General features: G+C 33.7%; 1 protein-coding gene across 2 annotated transcripts; it reads right to left on the minus strand.

Moving 5' to 3' along the window:
• Positions 1-62: 62 nt before the first annotated feature.
• Positions 63-21,367, minus strand: Mocs2B (Molybdenum cofactor synthesis 2B). 2 transcript variants are annotated; one of them, XM_067117466.1, is made up of 12 exons: positions 21,136-21,367; positions 16,200-16,468; positions 15,587-15,718; positions 14,680-14,801; positions 12,358-12,602; positions 6,815-7,008; positions 6,180-6,345; positions 4,749-4,829; positions 3,647-3,787; positions 2,742-2,890; positions 1,679-1,735; positions 63-207 (listed from the first exon to the last, which is right to left on the minus strand). In XM_067117466.1, exons 3-12 carry the CDS (start codon positions 15,704-15,706, stop codon positions 127-129), a joined length of 1,356 nt encoding a protein of 451 aa, XP_066973567.1. In that variant the 5' UTR covers positions 15,707-15,718; positions 16,200-16,468; positions 21,136-21,367; the 3' UTR covers positions 63-126. The 2 variants fall into 2 exon arrangements, with proteins under 2 accessions (XP_066973567.1, XP_066973568.1); XM_067117467.1 differs by having other exon boundaries at positions 6,815-7,004; positions 12,354-12,602; positions 21,136-21,344.
• Positions 21,368-23,276: the final 1,909 nt, after the last annotated feature.

Consider the following 23,276-nt stretch of genomic DNA (forward strand, 5'->3'; position numbering starts at 1 on the left):
TTTTTACTGAAAAGTATTCATACAATGTCCAAACAAAAAAGGGTTGTTATATAAAAAAGGCAAAAAATATATTATATTTATTATACAACAAAATCATATTTTAAAGCTTGAAAAAGAACAGATTCATCAAAATACATGTTTCAGTTGCCGTTCTTTAAGTTTCATCTTGAGATTGTGAATCCTGATGTTCACTTCATCCAGTGACATCTGTAAAGAGAATAAAAATTATTTAAATTAATTGCATACAGTATTCATGAACTAAAGTTCTGAGCTAGTCTTAAATATGAAACCTGGCAACCAACTTCAAGGCTGATGGAACCAGAAGCTTGTAGTTCAGGCTGGATGTGAAGAGATGCATCAGAAGCATGTCCCTTAGCCACCAAGGTCTCTTGCAAACTTCTGAATTCAGTACTGCTTCAAAGACATAATTTAGAATTCCTGCTGATTTCAGTGATAATGTAAAGCATGTACCTTGGAAAAATTTTTTTTCTCTAATCTCTACTGACACAAAGATCAATGTCGCCAAACAAATTTTCAGATCATGTTTGTCAGTGGCTCCTGAGGTAGACCACTGTGTCTGCTGCTTTGACAACCTATCCATCTGTCAACATAGTAAATGAAGGACCAGGAACACTGCCCCCTGTTCCAGGAAGTTGAAAACTCATCTCTTATGATACTGGCCAAGTTCCTGTTATTGCTGACATAGAAGAAAAGCTACTCTACTGTGGGTCAAGGTGTCAGTGAAGAGGAAGATTACTTTAGCTCATGGAACTAGAGGATGCTTCTTGTGAGATGAACTGGGTCCTGCTACTCAATTTAGAACCTCCACTTTGCTGCTGCTGAAATTTCAGGATCAGCACAAGCAGTCTTAAGACACTCTCTACTAACGGATAAATCAAAGCTGCCAGATTACTGATCTCTATCCTCTCTACTGAAGGGCGAATCAAAACTGCTGAATTATTGATTTCTGACCCACAATACACTACTTTCCTAAATGACAATGATTTAATTTTCTTGTTCTACAATTTTCAGTAAGAAACCAGCTCCATACAACAGATCAAGATCTGCCTTCTCCCATGAGCAGAAGGACTACAACTAAATCAGCAGTGGAAATAATTGAAGATTCTTCCTGTAATCCTTATAAAACTTACATAAGGACTAAGGGATCAACATGCTAATTTATTTTCTCAAGTGCATGGAAGTTTCATTCAAGTTAAAATAGTTCAGGAAGCTTTAGTGGCCAAGGATTTGGTAATTTCTCTACGAAAATTAGATTTAATAATGTGGTTTCTATTTAAAGGTTTGTTTAATTTGTCTAAATATTAATTTTTCTGAAAGTCTCATAATTTTACCTATTGCTCATATACTGATAAAGCAAAGAAACCTCCTGTGTACCTGTTATATCTGACAATAACAAAAATGAAAGTATTTCTGTTACATCTGACAATAATAAAAATGAAAGTATTTCTCGTGCAACCGATTAAATTTGTCAAAGTAATGTTATAAAATATTACTGACATTCAAATAACTAACTTGCATTAAGCTATCCTTTGTCTCAACTACCATTTTTTTTCAACAATTTGTATGGCTATTTAATAATGGAAGCAATCTGCGCTAAATATATAAGAAACATTACTAAGGTAGTTTAACAATCACAAATAAAGTTAGGAATACTTACATCACTTTCCACAGCTTTTATTTCTTCTTTCTTCGTTTCTTCTTTCAGCTTCAATCTCTGAAATTTAAAAGCACAAATAATAAATTGAAAATAATCCATTTCAATATAGAATCTTAATTTCTGAAATTAAAATCCTGAAATAAGTTGAAAATAATTCATTCCAATCTACTGAACTTTGATCTCTGAAATTTAAATCCACAAATAATTTTAAAACAATTCATTTCAATCATATCTAATTTCCTGAAATTAAAATCCAGAAATGTTTAATTATTCACTTCAATCTAAAAAATACATTTTCATGTAATTTGGTGTATTTTTTTAATACAATGGCAAATGGAATGGCAAACTAAATGTCACAGTCTAGCTTATGTCAGAAGAAAACATTACAAAACTAGGAGAAGGACAAATGGTTGAACTTGACAGCGAAGGAAGGGATAAGTTGCCTCTCATGGATGAAAGGTTACTAGTCAGGAAAACAAGCAGTAAGATAATGTACAAGTTTGACAGAACACAGAAAACAGTCACATGTGTCCCATTTCAATCTGAGAATTTCTCACTTCAGAATATATGTTGGACAAGATGGAGATGCAGAACAGTAGCAGACTGAATCTAAAATAAAATCCTGAATAAGAGGAGTAGACTGGCGAGGGTCACTCCTTATGGACACCTCTAGAGATGGTGCATGGAGCAGAATTTGAATTGTCAAACACTTAAATTTCCTCACAAAAAAAGCAGAGCCATAAGTAGGATATCTGGCTGGTAGATCCTTTGTCAGTTTTCAAATGCCTTAAAGACAAAGAATGACATCAAAAGATTCTTCCAACCCTGCAAAGAGTATAACCTAACAACACAAGAAATGAAGCCACCAGTAGGTCTTGCCTTACAGAAGTGAGAAGGGTGTTGCAAAAGAAGAGTTGAATTTTTTATTAAAGAAAGTGAAGAGTTGACTTTGATCTTTACATGAAATCTGAGAACATTTCATACACTACTAAACAGACAGAATACTTAAAGTAGGGCGTAAAAATAAATACTGACTAGTCCTTGTACAACAAAGTAAACTAACCTTTGGGTGAAAGTATTCTGGTGATATTGCTTCTAAACGTAGAACTCTATCCTCTAAAGCTTTAAGCCTAGCATACACATCACATGGAACAGGACTATTGCAATTAATCTTCAAGTGGTTTTCTAAATTTACAAGCCGCTCATCTATGCCTGAAAATATATGTTATTTATTTCATAGTATATTTAAATTATGAGCAACTCTATAAGACTGCCCATAAGAAACTTACATTAAACACATAGTATATTACATAAACATGCGTATGCAGAACATACTCTGGCACATAAATATTTTATGTCTACATATACATGAAATTTTTACATGAATTTAGCTATAAGTAAGAGCTAAGAAAATCACATAAGTTTTGATTTAAACTCACTAACAGCAAATACATATTCCATCTTAGTTCGATAACTTTACACAGATTGATTAAAGGGAAACATGACCAAGCATCCACATGGTCAGCAAGAGATGGGGTACCACGATTGCAGTGTTATTAACCATAAAATATATGGATACATACTGCACTTAAAAGTATCAGGATTATTTAAGCAATTTTCCAGACCACTGAATTAAAATTCTGCACTCTCATAAAATTTGCCTAAAGGTGTTTTTTATTGATAAAATTTAGACTTCATTTAAATCTTTGAGGTTCCGATGATATTTGCATTCCAGCAAATAACAATCCTTGAGATTCAGATGTCTGCAAATATCATCAATATAAAATATTTGGCTACCTTCAACTCATCACTCTGACTTCTACTGTTTTCCACTCATATACTATAATTACAATTTTTCAGCTCCAAAATTACACCATGACCATAATTACTGTAATTCTAATTAGCAACAAGCTCTGTTAACGATTTTTTAAAAGCACCAAAGCCTAGTACACAAAACTGTAACTCTACCTGGAGGTAAACATTCCTCTTTTAATTTTTTAATGGATTCCATTTTACTACAATGAACTCCACTAGTAGCATTGTTTGTAACAGCATTCATTCTCTCAACAGAGCCTTCTCTGCTACAGTTACTACTACATGTACCCCTTCCTGAAATGATAAAAAGCTCAATAAATGATGTGAAATTGTACAAAAACAAAAGGTTAAGAAATTTAATTCTAAAATTTTCAATATCTAAAAGTAAAAAAACTATAAATTTACATGTATATTAACTTTTAAATCTACTGCAAATAATCTTACACAACAAAGAAATTATAACAAGGAACCTAGCAGAATAGTTGCAGGACCAGAAAAGTAACCAACAATATGATAAGTGACCTGGAAAGTATTGGGGGACTGATTACCTTCATTTAAAGTCTAATGATAAATAATTTTCTAAACCAAGTTGCTGATGTCATTAGATTAACCAAGAGTCTTCTGGCTGTGTAGCTAATCACTCAAGTGCATTCTCCTTCAGAGATAGATCCTCTTGAAATTTATGCCACATGAAGTATATCCTAATCATGTTAAGTTTGAGGTGGTGATGTTTGGAAGACCACTGATCTCTTAAACACAGCTGCTGTCTCTTATTCCTCTTGTTTACCACTGATGTCACATGTCCTTTTTTTTTTTTTTTTTTAACACACTTTGTTGTACATAACTCCATAATGTAAATTATCACTTATATAGTCACAAACATTATGCTCCATATTCTCCAATCATTCATTTACTGACTGGAAGTCTAGAGTGACTAGAGCCATTAAAGGTGAGATAAATATTACTGCAAGTATCTTTCCTTGTTTGCAAGATTCAGAATCTACAGAGTATTTTGGCAGTTGACAAAGCTAGTAACAACTGTGGAATCATATGTAAAAAATACTATACCAAATTTTAACCCTGAAATATTAACTCTGTAATAATTCTGAAATATCCCATATTAATCTTGATATCACTATGAATTTGTTAATGTATTTAAGATATAAAGCTGTGCCTTCATAGTTCGGTCATGCTACTCTAAATTTGCTATTTACTAAAATATAATTATTGCAATACTGATTGTGTTAAAGCTTACCTGGTTTAACAGGATCCATTTTCACTGATCCAGGATCTTTGCCCAGTGTCTGAGGGCCCCATTCATTTACAACACGAGTTACTGAAACAATAAATACACAGTAATACAATACTACCATAAATATACAATTTTTAATAGTGTAGCTGCTGTTCGTCCTCAAAGGAGTTACTCTTATGGTCCTAGAGGGGCAGTGGCATCATCATCAATTATTATTATTATTATTATTATTATTATTATTAAAAAGTGAGAGCTGAATGCGGAGAGAGGGTTGATGAGGAATGAGACAGGATACAGAATATTACAGCAGAGTCAGGAGCTAATGGAAATTGGATGGAAGGAATATTAAAACAAGTGAACAGTTCGATGGTGAATCCTGGAATTCACAAAAACAAGACTTGTTTGAAGTGCAACTGTATGAGAATAAAAAAAAAAGTCTTATTTGGAAAATATATTTTGACAATGTAAACAAATTTTTATGTCGAACCCAATTAATCACTATTAGCTTTTTAGCTTTACTATTGCACATGCCCAGTTCAAAGCCCACAGTCTGGAACAGTGGGGAGAAGGTAGGAGGGCACTGAAGATATGATACTTTTCCATATGTCAAAAAGGCATGCAAAAAAACCTGTCAGAGTTAAGGGCCATTTTTGATAATAGCAGAGGACTACTGGAGAGATGGTGCTAGAACCTTGAGGGGAGTTGACCCTTAGCTATACAAGGGCCTCCTGAGAAGTATCTATATCTGAATTGCAACCTACAATGCCTGACACCAAAGACTGGTATTGAGAGAGTCCAATTCCAATAACAAGGTAGTGGGGGGATCCAAACTGCTGGAGGCATTACCTCAGAGCCCCTGCTGGACTGAGTGAAAACCTTTCATCCTAGCAGCATTCCTTTCTGTTCCTTTCAGACTCCTCCCATTCAGTTTCCAATTTTTTAAATTTACCTTGCTTTAATGTTCATCTCATTATTAGATGGTGACTTAGTTAGTTAAAGCAATTTATAAAAATAAGAGTTTCATAGCATGTATGGAGGTGGGAGGTCTACAAATTTTAGTGAGATATGAGGATAATGATAAAGACTGGGTTGAAATGAAACTCCCTCAAAAGTCTACCAGCTGAATCTGATATGCCATCACCTTCTTCAACAAGGACCCCAAGAGACTGAATGATTGACCGATTATGAAATATAGGTCTTGAAGATCAAGCACCGGAGCCCATTAGGATTATTGAGCACCATGGCAAATTATACTGACTTTAAATTAATGATTAACAAATGAAAATATATACACACATCATGCTTCATAAAAATAACTCATAGTCCAAAAACCAAAATACTAAATCTAAACCTTGTGTCATTCTTGTCCTCATCATTATTTTAAATATATTTTCATCCTTACAGGAGAAAATGGTAAACAAAATACTGACTTACATTTCAAATGGCTATTTGAGTCCTTTGATCTTAATACAACTGCAGAAGTTCGGGCACATGAACTATGGGATGTCACACTTCCAGCCAATGTACAAAACTCTTGTACATTAAAAACATCTATTTCTTGTCTCTTATGCTTCTGAAATGCTTGAATTCTTCGGGTCAACTGAAATGTGATGGGAATTTCATCATATCAAAAGCAAATTTTTTATTGTATTAGTGTAAATGAGAAACATGATCTAAACCAAAAAATCAAGACAGTTCTGGTCAGTATACAGTAATACTATCTGTAGCATTTTACCTAGTTAGCAAAAAGAATTATTTTATGATACATATCATCTGCTATGCTGAAATTAAGGTTAGATAATTTATACAGTAGCTAAAAAAACGTCCTATCATGCGTCTGAAGTATAAAATTGTTCAAGCTTTAAGGTGTCCTGCTCCTAGTAGACAAAGTATACCAACCAAAATTCAAGTAATTATAATGAATTACCATTAACAGTCACTTGTATCTATATCAACATTACAGTTTGGAAGAGATTTTCCCTTAAAATTTCAAAAGAATCAAATCTACATGTCCAATAGACAAATTCATCCTGAAATATGGTTCTGAATCTTTAGGATCAATAACTTACCTCACCTTTTGAAGCAACAATCTGAACATATTTGGGATCTAAAATAGACGACTCATGAAAATCCACATTCTTTTCTTCTTTCTTTATACAACTGGCTTTAGGAAGAGGAGTATGTTCCAAGGATTCCTCAGGGTCTGTCTTAATCTTTTTTAGCACTGAATCAGCATTGCCAACAAGCTCATCATCTACTCTTCCTGAAACCACAACCATTGTAAATAGATTTAGTCTCAGAAGCATATTTGCAGCTACTGCCACAAGTGCTATTTGGATTACCATTACAGTATATACAATTTTACTATTATAATTACATAATTCATACGCATGAAGCACATCATTCAGTGAATACTTTCTGATATGTACAAAGCAATGTGCACCAAACAAAAGCATCTTTGATTTCTTACAAAGATGAGGTATTATTGATGAATGTTAAATCTTTACTATCTAATGAATTAATGTTACAGTGCTCCACCCAAACAGATGGCAAGGAGAGCGAAACATTACATATAAATACATCTGATTTTTAAAAACAAACATTCTGAAAGAATCACACTTAAAAGATCAATTCAAATATTTCCTCTGCAATAATATCAAGGTTAGTTGAACTTTTCTCCTCTGATAATAACAAAGCAAAACAAAGAGCATAGGATATTGCTATACTGGCATAAAGAAATTAACTCGGATAAGAGGACTTAACGAAGAGATGGTACAGTTAAAGTGAAAATGAACTGAGAAATATAGTAAAAACAATTTACTCAGAGTTCAAAGTGCCTCACAGGGGCCAATAATCATAGTCCTTCAGAGAGCTGAGAATAAACATGGATGCAAAATAAAGAAAACATTTCTTTATTATTCAATTATTCTTTCCATCACTTAAAACAAAGATGCAAATAAAACAGCTAGAAATTTTCAATGTTACTAGCTATATGGTGCCAGCTTATCAGTTATAATAAATATTTTGACCACACAACTGAGTTAGAAATTTCAACTCTCACTGAACTAGCATAAAAGATTTGTTCTAGTAATTACATTTCACATAATAAATCAGAGCTTTGTAGAAGCTGAAAACTTGAAAATTCCAACAAAATATCCTTATGAATTCTGTCCAATTTGTCATTTGCTGTTTACTGAACTTTAGGAATACACAAATTTTTTTGTTAATGCTGAATTGCATTCCCTATAGACAGGACTTGACAGGTATGTCAAATTTTCATATGGCACAATATCACTCCTACTTTTCTTTTTTTATTTACTGCTGAATGCCATAACTTGATTGCAGGCCTAATTTGCTACATTTGCTGTATGGTTCATCATACTACATCTTCTGGCATTTAAAGTATTCATAATTGTAGACTTCCATAATGTCAATCATTTATGGCTATTTTAAGATTTGATTAGGTTATTATTGTTTAAAACTTGGCTTATCTGCATCTGCAGTTCCTTTGACTCCTACTTGAGTGGGTGTCCATCATAGTTAAACATTTATAACACCTTTGTGCATTTCTCAAGAGTATTTAATCTCCTGGAAAGACAATTCTTAGGACAGTAATCTGAGTGTTTTGATTTGAAATCTAGGTTAAAAACAACTGGGGTATAAAAGTAATTATCAAAAATAAGTAACAACTAACATTAGGCTAACACTGAAAAGCCTTTGAGAAAGCCAAAGTGCTTGCTAAAGTTTGAAGTTCAAAGGTTCTAAGCTGACTTTATGTCTAAAAAAACCAAATCCATGAGATGGAGGATGTACTGTATTCGGTGTCCTGCTCTGGCAAATGTCCCTCACAAGAAATAGCCCTCTTTCCCAGTAAGTCACACTATTGCTGCTTCAGTGAAATGAAGCAGGTTCAAGAAAAACCAAAAGGAAGCATTACTCATAGTATGAGATTTTTCTTATGGACCAAAAAATCATTTTACATTTTGTGTACATATTCTATTTATGTTACGTAAGAGGCAATGTGGCAGCAGAACTTTATTTGGTTCTACTGGTCCTTAAAATAGTAATAAGTATTGTAAAGAAAGTACACTTCAAAGAACTTGAGGAATTCTGGGGTTTTAGTTTCTCTGATGGCAATGAAGTAAGTGATGCAGAATGAGAATGCAAATCGTTACTATCCAAATTCTGAACATCATGCTAGTTTCTCTGGAAATCAGACAGAAACTGAGTGCTCATTAAGTTAAGTGAAATAATAGAAGCCAAATGAAGGTGATACCAACACTGAGTATCTGCCTTTCTAGTTGTGTAGGCCTCCTGAATGCTTATTAGTAATGATGTTACATCTACCCCTATCTCTCCCCAGAATGTATGCAACTGTGTGCTAAACTTCCTAACTACTTGTTAACAATAATGGTGTCTACCTCATTGCACCATCTCTTTAGCCCCAGCCACACTACTTAATTTCTGCCTTTTCCTTTTCATCCATTCCCTTTGGTCTGTTTTCAGCTTACTGTCCAACTTTAGCTCTTTCTCCAGAATGAAACTATCATAAAAAACCTGCATACTACAAATTTTCCACTTCAATGATAATCTTGCTACAGGATGATTATTCAGTAATCCATTTTAAAATACTGCAATTTTACTTTTGTCGGCAAAGTTCCCTTAAATTTAGGGTCGTTTGAGAAGAGCAAAAATACCAGTAATATGGATATACAATCCCTTAAATTTAGGGTCGTTTGAGAAGAGCAAAAATACCAGTAATATGGATATACAACATTAAAGTTACTGATTCCTGTCTAGCAAAGATAACCTTCCTCTGAGGTTATCATGGGCCGATGAGATTGTAAACTTTGGCCCCTAGGATGCATGATAAATTTCCAAAATTTAATTCTGGAAAAAAAAAAACATTCAATGTCAGCAAATAAGTCACTAATTTAACTACATGTACTATACTATATTTCCAACCTCAATTTCTAGATTACTTTATTGAAAACTAGTACTATACAAACTCCTCCGATTAAATATTACAGTATATGATCTATAAATATTAAAATATAATTTACTGGAAAAGTCTGAAAAAACTTTTTTACTACAGGCTAAAATCTTAAAATCATTTGGAGATACAGTAATCTAATGAGTAAAACACATGGGAAATAATAGATTTTTTCATCATGTATCAGGAAAAACATCAAAATAATTCTGAAAGGCATCACAAGAGATGAAGAAAGGAATAAAAAGGTGAAACAAAACTATACAGTTTATTGCATTGCATACACAATAGTTATCTCTAATACAGGACAATGGTAACCAAGTAAGTGTTTACACTTGCATAATTCACCATAAGTACATATTTAAGTCAAATTTACTTTCCTAAAAACTAATCAACATTATTAATTCTAAAAAATAAGAATATCTCAACTGAAGATCCTCAAATATACTATATACTACTACTAAATTCTATAATACTTTACATATTTTATATCCTGAAATGAACTAAATGAAAAAAATCTATAATTTCCCTTGCTTGTTGAAAGTTAAATGTACTTTGCAAAAATTCCCTGGCCCCCTTCTCCAGTGTAAATAAACATCATTAACAAATTAAAGTAAAACAATTAAACATCTATTTGTAAATCTAAGGCACTTCCCCATTTCTTACATCTACAAATATGTCTCACATAGCAAAATCAAGGGGCTTTCAAATTTTGTGAACCAAGTACACTTAAGTAACTACTTTTGTGGACGCAAGCTCTTATAAGTATATGTTGGCCATATTGCTTTTTTTCTCCCTGTAATGGTCTCATTAAATTATTAGAACATAAATCCCACTGTACAGAAAGGTTTAAGAACAAAATCCATATGAAACTAGTTGTGTTAATTTTCTACAGTAGACTGCTGTGAATACCATGCACTAGTTAATACTACAATAAAGTACTACATATAACAGTACAGTACTTCAATTTAGAAGTTTTGAAGAACAGATAGAGTAAAATGTAAAAGACAAAATTTAACAGAAATTAACTTTTAAGTGTTTACCAAAGTATACTGTATACTGAACAATAATGGTTAGATATGAGTTGGGTAAGTTAACTGTACTAACTGCAACTCATTAAACTCAGAGTGAAAAAAAAAATAATTTCCCTTAAACATGAACATACAAGTATTTAATGGATCTACTGAGAAAACATTCATCTCATGAGCTGCACTCTTCTTCCTGAGTATGGGAAATCATCTGTGTAATTCCTAACACAACAACTTTTATGTAATATATACTAGTGCAGCTGAAAAAGATTACAAGCACAATACTTTAGAATAAAAAAATGTACTGAACCAAGTTTTATATATTTATAATCCATTGTTTGAGCAATATTTGAAATTGCTCACATAACTTTCAAAGTATACCAACATTAAAGATTTGTATTATCCTAAGTATAAAAAGCAGAGCCTCTTATGCAAGGATAGTGTCGATGGAAGCTGGAAATGGTCATTCAAGCTTGCTTGGTAACAAGGCAGATAACTGGTGGCAATCATATGAGCGGCAGGGCACCGCCCACTCATCTCAGTAACCTGTCACTTTTCCTTTGACAAACAGGTAGTATGCTGGTTGCTGAAGGTGGGTTTAGTTACAAGGCTCTGGTTTATATATATATATGACAAAATACATATCATTAAAATTGGTATTTGTTCCATGAGAGTATAAACCATCACCTTTTATGCAGGAGACTTACTCCTGATGAAGAAGGATCATCTACCAAAATTGACGGTCACCACATATCGTAGTCTCTGTAGCAAAAAGCTGGAGGGACAATCAAATTAGGAACTGTCAAGTTCCCAGTCATGTAAATGAGCAGGGGAAGGCTGGCTCCTATAACTTCTTATACCGCCTGGCATAGGGATGCAAGGGCCAAAAGAGCCCTGTACCTGGGTTTCGTTCACGACATCTAACTACCCACAAAGAAAATGTTCCAAGAATTCTTTCTTTCAAGTCAGTCAACAGCATTGTCAGATATAAGGCTTCAAACTGGTATTCAACTGCATGAACTCCTGCATCTACCAGTCTAGAATGAACATGAATTTAACTGTTAAATAGCTGGGAAGGTTGCATCACAGGGAAACACACCTGGAATCATACCAAACCAAAAGTCTTACTGTAAAGAAAAGTTAATAAACTGCACAAACACTTCATAATAAGGGAACCTAAGGCGCTGCTTGGGAAATAAATTATTCTAGCAATAAAGATAGTACTATGGTTTCAAGCTTCACCACACAGTTGAGAACCAAAACTGCACAGAAAACCAGGACATCTTGACTGGGCTCTGGTCAAAGAAAAGGTAACAGGCAACAGGCAGTTGAGTGGGTGGTGGCCCCCTCCCCCACCTATCTGCTTGCCACCAATTAACCACCTTGTTACCTGGCTTCAATAACATTTCCAGCTCAAGCCAGGAATACTCCTACATAAAAGACAATGGTTTGTATTCTCAAAGGAACAACTATGAATTCAAAACAAAAATCATTGTGAGATGTGTATATATACTGTTTTCATATGCAGAATATATAGTATATAAAAAGAGCCACAAGGTGTACTACAGTACAAACCAAACAAACTGTTACGTGCTTTTATTGTTTTGTGTGTGTCTTCCCTGGTTGCTGTTATTGTTTGTGCTATCTTCTTTGAGCCATACACACTCCTTATTCTGCTTCCAATTACTACTTCCATCATCATATACTTCTTTCTTCCAAATAGGTACATTTGCCTTCAATTCATCTATCAAATAAGAAACAGCTTCTAGACTCTCACGACGATGTACAGAGCTAACGGCTAATATCACACTGGCTTCAGACACTGGTACTACACCTAATCTGGAAGCAAAACGACAATTTCAGTATGTGTAGAAAAGTGATTAAAGTATAAACTAAGTTCCTACAGCTATTGCAAAAACTCTTTCAAGTGGCAGTAAAACCTGTGCAATAAATAAAAATTGCTATCCTATGAATCTACCATATACTAAGCTTTCATGCCATGACAAACTTGATAACTTGTGCTTTGAATTTAATACTAAAGTCCCTACAAATTCATAAGAGTTATAAAAATGTGGAAGTCTATGGAGTTTCAAACCATCTTATATCTACCTTTTAACATAATTTCCTATAGGTATAAATTCAACCACCAGTTTCCAAGAACTGTTAATTTGGGAAAAAATTGTATAGCTTTTTCCAATGTGAATGTTGTGGATGGTTCTTTGGCATACAAGCCTAATGTATGAACAGACTGACATTTCATTTTCCACTTCCAGTAAGGCAAAAATTCATCATTGTGCTACTTCCATAACATTAATCTAATTGATACTTGGTGTAAAAAGCTTCATTAAGTGAAATTTGTCTTTTTATTTTCTTCTTACAATTATACACCTTTTTACACATGAACAATTTACACTACCATTCTTAGCTTACAACAGCTCCCCAACAATGTACAGCTAATAAAGTACTTGCCTTGTATGTTCACTGCTTTTAGAAAAACAAACCGATTTCTCCCAGTCTTTCCAACATATGAATAATCACTCCCACCCACACACAAAATTAAACAAACCCCCAGGGCCCTTTTCTTATTTAATATCTTTGCTTTTCTAAATGGATATTTTCTTCCTAACTGAACTGTTGAAATGCAATACAATATCATATTTATCATTTTGTAATTTTCTAGTTATTTCTTTCAGTTTTTGTCATATGGTAGTTGCATTAATGTTTTACCTCCTTGACCCTTGCAGACGTAAAAAATTTCTTAGGCTTTTTTAATATTACCATCTAAGAACCATTCTGGGCACTAGCACACCTTTCTTCACACTTTCAAGGTGGTATGGAACACATAGTAGGCATCTGTATACTTTTGTTTCAAATCTCTTAATGTTTTGTTTCACCTAAATATCGAGAAAAGGTAATGACGATTCCCTGTTGTTATCAATGGTTCCACAATATTAATTTTTTCAAGTAATTTATCTAACATAATTATGTTTTCTGTGTTTGAAAGTGCAAAAATGTTGTTAATGTTAATTCCCTGCTGTTTTCATTTGTGAATTTTATCAATGGTTCAAAAATATTAATTAGGTTTCCTGTTTGAAAGAGCAAAAATGTTGTATAAATAAATGTTGTCTACACAGCTCTTCCATGCACTATATTCATATTCATCTATCTTATTAGAAGGTAGTAACATTATAAAATTCCACTGACGGTAAGTTTACAAGTGTGCAACATAATGAGGAACCCACAGCTACTCAGAATGTCTGTATATCTTACCATTTTAACTAAAATATGAGTCCTCTGTATATAATTCATAAATTTTACCAAACTACAAAGGAAATGTATATACTGGTTCTTCTTTCATACTTATAAAAACTCTACTACCTTACCATATGGGATGTGTGTGAATGAGGGAGTTGTATCAAAACTGAAGATATCATTAAAAGGCTTTTCAGATTCAATAATGACCCATTTAGAGATTCACTTACGTCTTTATTGTAAGTACATAAAAATTCATAGACTGACTGCACATATACTGACTACTTATGTTATAACAAAGTATATTGTGACTGGTTACTGACTAATTCATACTGCTGTGGACAATGCCAGTCACTTTCTCTCCAACATTGCCACTAAGCATCTTCAGAACATACAATAAACCCTACAGTAGTCAAGTACTCAACAAGGTAAGGTAATCATGTATGTATAATGCATACAGTAACCATGTTTCATTTCCTGACCCAAATAGGAAATTTAACAAGATGGTTATAAATGTAACAGTTCAAAACTTAAGGAAAAATCATTTAAAAAATTACTTAACATTCATAACCTAAAATCTATGTTACTCTCGATATATTCTTTGACTCTCAATGTGAAATCTAATCAATATGAACCTTAACACTAAATAAGTATGACAACTTACCTATGATGAACTGCTATGTGATGTAAAGGCCATTTCTCTCTTGCTTGTTTGCATAATTTAATCATTTCTTTTTCGGCCATTTCTTTATAAGATTCATATTCCAACTTAACCACAGCCTGCCCCTGGAATAAAATCTGAATCTATTACTCCAAGTTGGTAGTAGTAGTAGTAGTAGTAGTAGTAGTAGTAGTAGTAGTAGTAGTAGTAGTAGTAGTAGTAGTAGTAGTAGTAGTAGTAATAATAATAATAATAATAATAATAATATAATAATAATAATAATAATAATAATAATAATAATAATAATAATGGGAAGAAGAAGAAGAATGAAAACACCTCCTGTTTCAACAGCATTCAACTTATATATTATCTTCTTAATGTTTCTTATAGTATTCTTCACATCTGCAGGTATCTACAACTAATTCTCAAAGACAGAATGATGTACTGATGTCATTGTTTATTCATTAATTCTTATGCTTTGACATGCAAACAGGCAGTCATCTACAGAATGATTGAATAAAAAATACCTGAATGCCACTAAAACAGCAACTGTTTTCTTTAACCCTGCCTTTAGAGAGAGATTCCTTCAAAACGCAATGTATATCTATATATTTTATTTCATGCAACAACTGTCTACAGATAATAAAACTCCACATCAAACTTGCTGTCATCAAGCCAATGACTATCCTCTCTTACCAGTGACCCACATATAAGTAAATGCAGAATGATCATACCTTGGACTGAGCTTTGGAACAGTGTTTAATATCCCCAGGGGTGGGGGTATTATTAAATTCCTAAGCTTATTCACATGATTACCTAAAACTACCATTATACACTTTCCCAACCCAATAAAACACACAAACATATACACTACTACTAAATCTAATGTGATACTTGCCATAACACCTACCTCAAAAGTATCTCGTGTAGTTCCAACAAATAAGCTGATAGCACCACAAGATGAATCGGTGACTAATTTTGTAATTTCATCAACAGAAAGGCCTTCTTCTGTAATCTTGATGTAATCCATGTTCCCACTAACCTGCAGTACACCAAGGTGTTCTCAATTGTATATAAGAATACACAAACATTTGAGTACAGGTATAAAAAATAATGTTGTAATACTCCTGTTTCTGTTATGAAGTTTGGCACAACCATGAGTTACTTCAACATTTAAACTGTTGCAGAAAAGTAACTGATATCATAGTACTGTGCATCAAGATACACAGAGAATTCTCAAGTTTATACCTAAGTTGATCAATTATGACAAATGTTGTAAACAAGATTACTTAATTTTTAAAAGTGTACAGTAAAATAGAAGTACAATACTTGATCTATTCTCTTACAGCTATCCAAGTCAAGAATTAGCCTTTTAAACTGAAGGCTAATGGTTATTAAAACTAAAGATGATTTTATTACTATTAACCAACTTGGATGTGGCTGGTAAGGATTATCATCATCATATAACAGGTAATTTTTATCATTTTTGCGAGTTAAAAGTGACAAACCTCCGAAAAATTTACCTCCACTAATCGGTGGGATTATGGCAACTTCGTCTCCTGTAGAAAGTGTTAACCCTTGGCCAGGCTCACAATATTGCTGATTATGAGAGAGAATTACACTGTCCTTGATGCTAGAGATTTCACCAAATGACCGAACAACTTGTGATAAGAGCTCCTCAGGGGTAGTGTTCACAGGAACAGTTAGAATGGAACGATCAACTCCTGCTAAGTCTCTAGCACTAGCAAAGAATAGGATGTTAACTGATACCTCACTTTCCGTCATTTGACCTCTGTAAAAAAAAAAAAAAATCTTTTAAACTGGCGGTTCAAAAAAAAAAATGCCCTGCATAAAAACATAATCTACATGGTATGACTATTTTTACAAAAAAGTATTTTAATGACAAATGACAGCAATTAACCAAACAAATGCAAGTGCATTTACTTATATGAATTCACTTACTTTTGCAATGTACCTCCAAAGATCCAATACCCTAAACCACTATTTTAGTAAGAGTATCTAATTAATACTGAAAGTTGCACTGCACAAACAGGTTTTATAGTTTCGGATTCCTTAATTGGTGAGATTCATCATTAACACAGTACAGTATATATCTTTACTCCATTTTTTAAAGAAAATTAAAGATATGTAAGTCTGAACCTTTCTTACATCTAAAATGCAACCTTTCAAATAAATACTGTGTTTCAATGGTACAAACTGCCTTTTTCACTTATAACGACATTTCCATTTAAGAACGTGAACAAACCTTCCCTTTCAAGTTAAGGAAACTACCTTGTCCAACCTGTTAAACAATCCCACTCCTGAACTCCATTTATAGACCTGAAATGCATAATAATAAGAGTGGGCTGGAAAAGGTCACTCCAGCACACGAAAGAGGCTTGTGGTTATGGAACATCATCCCCATTATGGGGGTTTTCTTTCAAGAAATTAAATGTCTGATGGGTGAGATCTCCATTTTCCTTTAACTTGAGCACTTTTTGGGAGAATTCCCACCTGGCCAAGATTTTTATCTATACCGGCAAACATCTTTTGACCTTCCTCCCATTGCTAAACCTCTCCAATACACAGGAGACCAGCCTGCACTCTCCTACTTCCAATGCAGACCAGCAAAACTGGTTATACTACCAATAAGTGCATTAACTGGCCAAACACCTGCTTACATCTTTCACAGCTTTTGTTGTTCACTTTTCTTATTCAAATCCCTGTTGAGCAAAAAACAAAAACACCATAAAAGTTTTAACTTGATCAGTCAAAAACACAGCAAGGTGTCTTACCTAAACTGCAGCAGAAGAAAAAGTCCTTGATGAAGGCAGGTGAGTGGATGTTTTCCCCCCACCTCACCCAACTACCAACTGGTAACTTTACCCTGTTACCAAGTTTCAATGACCAATTCAAGCTTGTGCTGAGGAATATTTCTACATACATGGCAGTGGTTTGTATTCCATTAGGAACAAATGACAGAATCACAAATAGTTTCAACCCATCATGTCTCCTTTTCACCACAGAAATACCCATATGGTCACACAACATTACATAACAAGAAACTTAAGTTTACATAAAATCTACAATACCAGTGTTGAAATTTTTTTTTTATATGTAATTACATTACAAAAAACACTTAATATTAGTAAAATTAATAGACAAAAAGGGTGAAAGAAAATAATTAACAATAAACACAGCTGCTCAACTATGTAAGCGCATCTGGAGGAAACTAGTGAAACTAGTTAAAACAGCAGTCCTAGGGTGCTTGTTAATTAAATTTTAGTACTACAACTCTAAGATATTTTTTCAATTGGAAATTACAATAAACCTTGGAACCTTATTTTAGTGATGGAACTTATTCAAAATACTGTAATATTTAACTTATTAAAAAGGTTATGCTGTTAAAAAATATAAAAAACAAAATGCAAATCAACTGAACCAGTTCTCCTTGGGGGTGGACACTGTTACACAAGAGCAGTCCAGTGCTTTGGTTTAACTTTGGTTGGTTTCCCGCACCCCCAGTGTTATCTTCTGTCTTATCTTATTTTTACCAAACAATGAAATCAATACGCACTTCAAACTCACATGTACATCAAGTGCTGTTCAAGAATATTCTGTACAAATAAACTAAATGACAAAATTTTTCCAAATATGGATACATACTTGTCATTTTTCACTCATTAATACAAGACTTACACTATATCTGTATCAATCATCATTTACTAATAAAAGAAATTGATATAATGCACTGTAAAACAAATCTGTTCCATCACAAACCAACTGCTTTCACATCACCTAATCAAGCATCCATTTAAATAGGTTATGTAAAAGTAAAGGGGTTGCAGTAAAAAAATTAATTTGCACCTCTTTAAACTATATATATATATATTTTTTTTATTTATGGATAAGACATCAGGTCAAGCAGCCTAAATTATCAAATACTTAAAAAACATGTTTTTCCCATAACAATAAGAATCTACACCTCTTTTTGGGGGACAGAAAGGGAAAGCCAACCATATGGGCACTCTCAGCCATTCAGCTCTTAAGAGAGCAAAAAGGAGTTGGAGGGGTTCGACAACAAGACCATCTAAAGAATGATTCAAGGATAAAACTTGGGTGAAAATCAGAATTTGGTACTTCTAAGAAAGAGCTCTGCACCGAGATAGTGTTTATTAATGAAATTTCTTAGCTGAGCAATATAGAAAAAGCTTTAAATGATGCAGTACAAGTGAGATAACTTAAAAAATGGACTGAAATATTATGAGAAATTTACAGTCAATCATTAATGTTTTTACATTAATCCCCAGCCTAAACATTAATCCCCAAGGGCTGGTACAAGGCATCTCACAGAGCTTTTCTACACAACATCATAATTATTATTATTTAACCCTATTCTTATGGAAAAAGCCCACAGGGGCCACTAATGGTGTTCACTCGTAAGTAGCAACAAAAGGTAATAGGAAATACAGAAAGAGATCAGCTATTAAAAAAGAAAAAACATATTAGCCAATTAATACACACAGATAAAAATGTAAGAAAATTAATAACATAAGGAGAATTGTTTTACAGTAATATACAAAAATCAGTAAATTTCTCACATTATTTCAGTAAAATTTATACTTTACTCCACCTGTACTGCATCATATATACCCTCTTCTATATTATCCCACAAAAAAATATCATTAAAAACAATACAAATCTCCATGTAGGGCTCTGCCTTAGAATTAAGAAGAATTTACAGTTAAGGAGACTGGACATCAAGATCAGCAGAAACAGAAGTAAAAGGCTAAGAAAGAGGGACAAAGGAACACTGCAAACACCCTTTGGGCTAACATTATCTAGGCTATGTTTTACAACATAAGGCACACTGTTGACACTAACTGACAACCCCTCACCCCCATGGAAACAAAGAAGGGGAGTGGGAGAATATGGAATCAAGTAGGCTTGATGAAACTGAAGACTACTACCACAGCCTGGTTCCCGCCAGTTGTCGACTGTAATACAAATTGTGTTTATGATACTTGCAATCTATTGGTCATGTTTTACATTCATCCCCATAGGGGCTGGTACTAAACATGGCACCCACTCTGCACATAAACTGACAGTTACTGATCTAGAGGGGGGCCGGTAGTCGTCTTCAGGTTTACCAGGCCTATTACCAGCCCTTTGGTGAAGATCATAAAAAAAGGCAGTAAATACATATCATAAACATAACCAAAGACGGTAAATATTCTGGTTCGCGATTAGAGGGAACCAGGCTGTGGTTGTAGTCTTCAGTTTTACTTAGGCTATTCTAAAAATGAAATTTTAAAAAATCATTTGAAATAGGACTATGTCCATGCCAGAAACACTAGGCCTGCTATGAGCCGCCTAGTTAGGCTAAAAAATCTTACCATAAAAGTAACAGCCATCAGTAAGGGTCACTAATTTACTGTGAATGAGCAGGACGAGTCAGTCCTGCCTTACCCAAGGGTGCCGTCCCCCATAACTTTCCTCTGAGCCTGCTCAGCATAGGCCTACTTAGATCACCAAAACTAGGCTTATGCTACATCATTAGGCTCGGCTAACTTTTCAAAATTTAGGTTAAGCTATGACAATCCCTGCTATACTAAGATTAAAAGTAATTTTCGACTTTTAAGGTGAAAACGAAATAGGCTGGCCCTAATCATAGGCTTATGACTATGCTAGTAGGCCTATGGGGTAGGCCTAATCTATCAGGCCCCTACAGATATGTTTTCTCACTTTTAGGGTTACAACAACCTATAATAACATAATATACAACAATTCTGGTAGAACTATAGGGTAGCTCCGCGTCGCCGACGGCAATATAACTTGACTTTTTCTACAATTTTTTGGTTACTAATTATGAATTTATCTTTCATTATTGGTGCTCGAGTCTAATTAACCTGTAATTAACCCCTGAAATCCATTCAACAAGGGGTTTCCATACGCGATCTTCACAAGACAGAGCACGGCTATGTCTGTTTCGAACGATTCATATCCCGTCCGGCAAGTGCAATAACTTGTTAACGTATGGGTAACCCCAACTCCCCGGGCCAGTACTAAACACGGTGAAGGGACATTCCATTTGGCCGACAACAAACGCACCACCAGTATCAGAACCTCAGAAAGTGTTGAAAAAACCAGTTGAAAAGGTAAAAACAGGGGCGGAGCTAATATATAGAATTACCCAATTCTGTCTCTAAGGGTGAATTAATTGCAACGAAACCAAAGATAGGCCTATTCATAGGCTTGACTAAGCTAGGAGGCCTAGTGCCTAATCTGATAAAGCCTATAGCCTAGATTACGACTGCCTATGCTATACTACGATAATTTGCAACAATTTATGTCTCATTGCAACGGAAGCCAAGGATGGGCCTATTCAGAGACTTAAGACTAAAATCTCGTAAGGCCTAGGCCTAAGGCCTAATCTAATAAAAAGATAAGTTTTCTCACCTTTTCCTTCCTCTTCTTCCAATAACTTACAAGCTTAGCTCAGCTACAGCTACGCAGTATTAGACGCGGATGTATTTGACATTTACGATAAGATTATCTCTCGGAATAAACCACAGACGTCGAAAAATAGGCCTAAGTGGGTGACGAAGGCGACGAAGGAGGCACAAGTTCCACAAATCGCATAGGATGACTCGGATCCCCTGTAGAATGAAAACATGTTACTCACGATGTCACAGTTCCTACGCACTTCAGTATCGTTTGCAACTAACTACCATCATTTCTTATTTAATAATAATAATAATAATAATAATAATAATAATAATAATAATAATAATAATAATAATAATAATAATAATAATTAAAAGTAACAAGTTGGGTTTGAAAATTAAAAGAAAAAGGATTGATGAATACGATGTCACAGTTCCTACGCACTTCAATGTCATGTGCAATATTATTATAATAAAATTACCATAACTTTTAAATTAAAACTAATAACAATAATATTGATAATTATTAGAGGGATACAGAAATAACAACTTGATTGGACAGCAATGATAATAATAACTAGATAGAGCCATAAGTAACAAGCTGAGTTGACAAATGAAGACTAATTAACGTACAAAGCTGAATGTGGTTCAGATCGGATATATCTAATGCTGTCATGTGCAACTAATTACCATCATTTCTTATTAAATACTTTTAGAGAGATACAGAACAAAAATAATAATTAAATCATGACGAAATTGAAATGGTTGAAATCGGATATATCATATAAATTCTAAATATCCAGAAAGCACTGGAAAGCATATGGCGTAGGTTACGTACCAACACAGCAAGCATATTAATCCTAGAGGTCGTAATTATTACAAACAAAACGTCAGTGAAGTTATGGCGAGTTTTAGACAATAGATAATAAAAAGAAAATGCTACCAGTATGCTTTCATAACAAGGGGCTTGCCAACAAATTTCTTGAATTCATTCCTTCAGAGCAGAATTATGACTGTTGTCAATAACTACGAACAAATCAACAATCACTTGGCGATTTCGATATTTCCTGATGGTTGGATGAATGATATTCACGTCAAGTCTATGTTGATAAGATTAACAAGCCCTTGAAGATTAACTTTATTGTACTGTAATAATAAATCCGGTACAAGTATCCAGTGCCCTCACATTACACGTAAATGGGTTATAATTATGTGATATGTAACCTCTTTGTTGGCTTATAGTAATAATTATGGATTTCTGCGTATATTCTGTTTGTCATAGTCTGATGACCGTAGTATATAATTTTCACATCCTATTTTGCAATAACGTACGTAACAGATGGTCTTATGGCTATTATACCTAAAGAAGTAAATATCCTCTCAGAAAAACTGAATGAGCAAGCCCTTTCTATCACCTTCACCACAGAAGTAGAAAAGATGGTGGCTTGCCCTTATTTAGACACTGTTATTGGACGTAAACATTTTCAGGGGAAATTTACTTATATTTATATATATATATATATATATATATATATATATATATATATATATATATATATATATATAGATAGATAGATAGATAGATAGATAGATAGATAGAAAACAACAAATGGCTTTATTTCTCAGGACGTCACATTAAAATGAAAAATATCCGTATTCTCTTATATATTCCTGCGATCATTAGCCTACTAGTTGTCAGTCTTGAATTCCCTGATAACGAACTATAGACCAATAGAAGTGTAGGTGGTAAATTGTGTTATTTGGCTCACATTTTGGATGTTTACCACCAAAGCTGTAAAGTAATTTTATGATGAAAGTAACAGGAAGCTAGAATTATCTATATGCACCTTTCGTTTTCCTTATTCCACTGAGTTGGTGTCCAACAATTCACTGTTGACGATGTTCAATGTAAATTTACTCTTTTCATGTACAATAATAAGAAATAGCCCTCAACATAGCATAGCAACATTGTCTATGGAGTCCCATGTATGGACTGTGATTAATTTTATTTGTGCTAGGCGAGTAAGTGAGAAAATGTCAGAATAAATAAACACAAATGTTCAGTTAGAATCGGTCTAAAGAATAATTCTCTATTTGCGTACCGAAGTGAAAAATCACATACGATTGATTGACCCTGTAGTGGTATAATGGCAA

Source organism: Macrobrachium rosenbergii, chromosome 15 (genome assembly GCF_040412425.1).
Source record: "Macrobrachium rosenbergii isolate ZJJX-2024 chromosome 15, ASM4041242v1, whole genome shotgun sequence".
In the NCBI taxonomy this organism is placed as follows: domain Eukaryota; kingdom Metazoa; phylum Arthropoda; class Malacostraca; order Decapoda; family Palaemonidae; genus Macrobrachium; species Macrobrachium rosenbergii.

Excerpts from the sequence above, each read along its gene's own strand:
- Mocs2B (XM_067117466.1), bottom strand. The coding sequence starts at position 15,706 with ATGGATTACATCAAGATTACAGAAGAAGGCCTTTCTGTTGATGAAATT. Across the intron at positions 14,802-15,586 it reads CTACACGAGATACTTTTGAG|GGGCAGGCTGTGGTTAAGTT; the intron begins GTAGGTGTTATG and ends ATTTTATTCCAG. Across the intron at positions 6,346-6,814 it reads TTGTTGCTTCAAAAGGTGAG|TTGACCCGAAGAATTCAAGC; the intron begins GTAAGTTATTGA and ends ATCACATTTCAG.